The sequence below is a fragment of the Diachasmimorpha longicaudata genome, chromosome 19 (genome assembly GCF_034640455.1).
Source record: "Diachasmimorpha longicaudata isolate KC_UGA_2023 chromosome 19, iyDiaLong2, whole genome shotgun sequence".
Lineage (NCBI taxonomy): Eukaryota > Metazoa > Arthropoda > Insecta > Hymenoptera > Braconidae > Diachasmimorpha > Diachasmimorpha longicaudata.
In genome coordinates, this window is record NC_087243.1 from 2,714,083 (window position 1) to 2,719,025 (window position 4,943).

The 4,943-nt window shown below is 39.2% G+C and overlaps 1 protein-coding gene across 1 annotated transcript; it reads left to right on the forward strand.

Moving 5' to 3' along the window:
- The first annotated feature begins 167 nt into the window (after positions 1-167).
- LOC135171417 (gephyrin) lies at positions 168-3,685 on the forward strand. Its single transcript, XM_064137949.1, has 6 exons — positions 168-319; positions 487-638; positions 694-881; positions 1,018-1,498; positions 1,950-2,735; positions 3,240-3,685. Exons 1-6 carry the CDS (start codon positions 289-291, stop codon positions 3,480-3,482), a joined length of 1,881 nt encoding a protein of 626 aa, XP_063994019.1. The 5' UTR covers positions 168-288; the 3' UTR covers positions 3,483-3,685.
- Positions 3,686-4,943: the final 1,258 nt, after the last annotated feature.

Here is a 4,943-nt window from a genome sequence, read left to right on the forward strand (position 1 = left end):
TTAATTCCCCATTTTTTTGCTATATCTCTGAGAAAAAAAAATAAGGGATGATCCAGGGGGATGGACACCTGGGGCAAAATGACCCCCCATCTCCTGTAGTTCACCAAAAAATAATAAACAAATATTCCATAATTTACTGACAATTTTTCAAACGAATTCAAGTGATCACTTGACCGATTTAATTCTCCAGATAATTCATTTACTCGACTGTTTATCGCAATTACGTAAGTTCCCCGCTGTAAGTCACCCCAGTCTCCGAGTGGCTGTGATGAGAAGTCAATAGACAATATGGCACCGCTAACATTCGGAATATTAACAGGTAAGAAGAGATTTCCAGACATTCCAGTCATTCCCTACGATATTTCTAAACAAAATACTCCTTCAACCCCTTCTTCGAGGTTCACCAGGACCAATTAACAGTCTCAGGACGAAAAAATCTATCAAATCAATTTGAGGTTAAGTAAACAAACACCCTGATATTTTTAGTCAGCGACACTTGTGCACGTGATCCAACAAAAGACAAAAGTGGAGAGGAATTAATACATCTGATAATCGATCACAGTACAGACACTGGAAGAATCATCAAAGGACATGTTGCCCAAGTCCAGATCGTCCCCGACAACGAGTTCACCATCATGGTAACTAACTAATCCCCAACCCCATGAAAAATCCTCACACCCCAAATAATTCCAGGAAGTCCTGACAAACTGGTCAGACAATGAGAACCTGAACGTGATTCTAACAACTGGAGGAACTGGTTTTTCACCCAGAGATGTCACTCCAGAAGCTACGAGGAAGATCATCCACAAAGAGGCACCTGGACTGGCCCTAGTCATGTTGATGACTAGTCTGAAGATCACCCCAATGGCTGCACTGTCCAGGTACCACCCTCAGCCCTTCATTCAATCACAAAAATCATTTTTCACGTTACCAGGACCTTCTCCATCGACAATCTCTTCCCTAGTCTTTAAAAAAACGTCTGGAAACCCCTAATCACCACTGATCAATTCCTTCTAGACTCATCTGTGGTATTCGCAACAAAACCCTGATAATAAATCTCCCCGGTTCCCCCAAAGCTGCGAGAGAATGTTTCGAAGCTATCGCACCAGCTGTACCCCACGCTGTCGATCTCCTCTTGAATTTAAAACCAAAAATCGAGAAGACTCACGAACACGTCCAGAACAGTCAATGCAGACATCATTCAGGGAACGAGACAATAGCTATGAACCTGGGGCACGTGGCTGGACGACTGAGAGAATCACCCTACCCCATGATATCGATGAAAGAAGCTGAAGACATCATCAAGAGGTACAGCTGGCAGGGGGAGAACGAATTCGTGGAGCTGTGGAAATGTCATGGGAGAATTCTCGCTGAGGATGTTCGAGCCCATTGTGATCTACCTCCCTTCAGGGCCTCCATCAAGGATGGATACGCGGTTATTGCCAGTGATGGTGGTGGACAGAGACAAGTACTGGGTGGACTAGAAGCTGGACACTCAGTAAGAAGAAATAATACTCCAAAAATTGACGTTAATTCCATTTTTTTTTCAGAAAAAAAATTTACTTTTTGGGAATTTGCTGACCAAAACGAATGCAAAGTGGAGGAAAATCTTCAGAAAAATTACGAAACTGATATTTAGGGATCGATTATGAAAATGGTGCCCAGAAAAGTCCAAGAAATTCAGTAAAAGTTCAATTAAAATTTTCTAACAACATTTACCTTCAAAATTACAGAAAAAAAGTAATTTTGAGGGAATGTTGTAGGATACGACGATGATTTTACGTAATATTTTGTTAATTAATACTAATTACCGTAAAATTCCGAAGAGATAACGAAATTTTATGGAAAAATTCCTGTTAAAGTTCTCACAAATTCCCATTTCCATCAAACAATTAATTTCAAACAATTAATTTATTTCAATTTCCTAAATGAAAAATCGATTCTTCCAGCCAGGATCCATAAAACTGGAACCAGGATACTGTGTTCGTGTGAACACAGGTGCCCCAGTTCCTGAGGAAGCAACAGCAGTCGTCCAAGTGGAGGACACAAAACTCCTGGAGAAAACATCCGACGGAAAAGAGGAAAAAACAATCGAAATTCTAATTCCCCCCACAATAAATCAGGACATCAGACCCATTGGTAGCGACATCAAGGAGGGTTCCCTAATCCTAAAACGTCACACCAGAATCGGTGCTGTTGAAACCGGAATTTTATCCTCATGTGGCACCACCAAAGTCCAGGTCACAAAGCTCCCAACAATTGGTATACTCTCAACTGGAAATGAACTACAACAAGCGGGTGAACAACCCCGACCTGGTCACGTATACGACAGCAACAAGATAACTCTCATGATGCTGTTCCAGGAGGCTGGTTACACCCCCCAGGACATGGGTATTGCTATCGATGATGAGAATGTCATGATTGATGCGATAAAAGAGGCACTGAGTCATGTAGATGTCCTTGTGACAACTGGATCAGTGTCAATGGGAGACAGGGACATGCTCAAGCCCATTCTAACGCAAATTTTCAACGCTGACATTCATTTTGGCAGAGTTAACATGAAACCGGGCAAACCCACGACTTTTGCAACATGTCAATACGATGGAAAAACTAAATATTTTATTTGTTTGCCTGGTAATCCAGTTTCTGCTACTGTCACTGCACATTTATTCGCTATTCCCTTTCTCAATCGATTGACAGGGAATTACGCAAAACCGATTATCGTACCAGCTAAGGTAATTATCATTTTCAGTGTTTATTGAGAAATAATGTTTACTTACTTGATAATGAGATACGAAAATTCGAAATCGTTTGGACTTAATATCGTTTTTAATTTTCCTAGAATTCTATTTGTTTCTCAATTTATAAATAACCCCCGATGGTTATTAACAATTATTCTTCAAGAATAATAATAATGAGTTAAATAGTTTCAAGTTTTTCCCCAATTTATGTTAATTTTTGGGAATATTCACAACGAATTTTATAAAAAACTAATGAATTTCGTGGAAAATCGTCTGGATTTTTCATTAATTGTTGTTCTATTCGATTTTAAAATTCCAAAATTTCTATTTAAACTTTTCCAATAGCAATAGTATTATTAATAATTAATTTTTGATTAAGAAAAATTAATAGAGTTGAGTTTTTGGCTGGAATCTTCGCTAAAAATGTACCAAATCATAATAACATTCCTGAGAATGTTATTTTTAATAATAATAATTGGTTTCACTCACTCAATGCAGTTGACGTTCTCCCACAAACTGGATTCTCGTCCAGAATACGCCCGGGTCATCCTGATGTGGTCAGAGGAGGATCCAATAGCCAATGCTTACAGCACTGGCAATCAAATCAGCAGCAAACTCCTCAGTTGCAAAAATGCAAATGCACTTCTGATGCTGCCAGGGAGTAGTGATGATCGCCTGGAGATGCATCCAGGAGATGTTGTCCAGGCCATGCTCCTGGGGTTCCAACAAAACGCCATCTGAAATATTCCAATTCATTAATTCGTTTTCTCATGAAATAAATAAACTTATGGGATTTTTTATCATTTTATATCAAAGACGATGGGCTGTAGATTGTTAATTTCTTTGAATAAAAAAAGTTTAGTATCAACTTTATATAAACAATCAATTATATCATTTGTTTACTCCCTCAAACTATTAAAGAGAATAAAATATGGAAAAATGAATTGAAATTTATTGTTTTGTGGACCTAAAAATGTCACGATCACCTTTTGAATTCAAAAATATTTGAACTGAGGCCCTTCGGACCCGGTGGGCGGAGCAACGTCTTCATTGGGGGAATTCAAACTTGAAGAACTTGGTAAAGGTACCCGCGACATTACAAATTTAAACGATATATTTTTTTAATTAATTTTTACCGGTCTAATAATTAATAAAATATTAATAAATGTTACGCCATTTTTTTCAGGAGATTTTTCTTCGAAAAAAAAAAATCTGATTTTTTTCTGATGGTCGTATTCGAAATTCTATTGATCCTCGTGAATATTTCATAACACGAGCCGTAATATTAATCTTCTAATAACTAATAAACAATTATTTGTTAGGTAAAACAAAGAATTACCCCCTGAACTGTCTTTGTTTAAAATGACGCATCCGACGCCATTGCACAGACGCCGGTTCGATTTTTCTATTTTATTTCACTTTTTCAACGTTCCCTTCACATATATTTATCTAACTAGACAACAATCTAATCCCGAGAGCGAAATTAACAATAAAATAAATAAATACTTACAGATTTATGCCGGCGAATAAATTCAACTGCGTCGTATTCAACTGGTGGCGTCCACTGATCTGTGGGGGGTAGCGTCCTTTGTCTTCTTCTTGGAAAAGCGCATGCGCCCCGCTCCCCCCCCTTGCCGGCCGCGCGCATGCGCTGTTCGTCTTGTTGGCGTCCTTTTCGCCGGGCCATCACCATTATTATTCACAATAAATTAAATAAACGTTGATTTTCACTGTTTTTACGATAGAAACACTCAACACTTCATAACGAACACGAATAAAATGTTTAATCACCACTGACTAATTAGTTAATAGCATTTTTCATCAAATTACGAGGGCACGCCACGAACGCGTCGGTGGAAATTCCTGGAATTGGCGGATTTCACAGAATTTCTGATATTTACCACACGCCAAAGATTTATTCGACGAATTATGTCTCACAACGTTAATTATTTATTCATTATCACGGTTGATTTATCCACGTACGAAATCAATTAACACTTACAGAGTTATACCCGCGAATAAATTTAATTACGTTGTATGCAACTGGTGGGTTTCAGGGAACTGCGGGGGGTAGCGTCCTTTGTCTCCCTCCCGGCACAGCGCATGCGCGTGATCGAGAGGACAAAGCGGAGTGCGCAGGCGCGACAGGGCGAGGGGGACGCCGCCGCCATCGGGTGATGCGCAGTCATTGTGTCGTTTGCG

What these genes read in the sequence shown, in the direction of transcription:
- LOC135171417 (XM_064137949.1), top strand. Translation starts at nt 289, where the DNA reads ATGGCACCGCTAACATTCGGAATATTAACAG. An exon ending in AACATTCGGAATATTAACAG is followed by an intron (nt 320 to 486) that starts GTAAGAAGAGAT and finishes TGATATTTTTAG; the next exon opens with TCAGCGACACTTGTGCACGT. An exon ending in ACAACGAGTTCACCATCATG is followed by an intron (nt 639 to 693) that starts GTAACTAACTAA and finishes AAATAATTCCAG; the next exon opens with GAAGTCCTGACAAACTGGTC.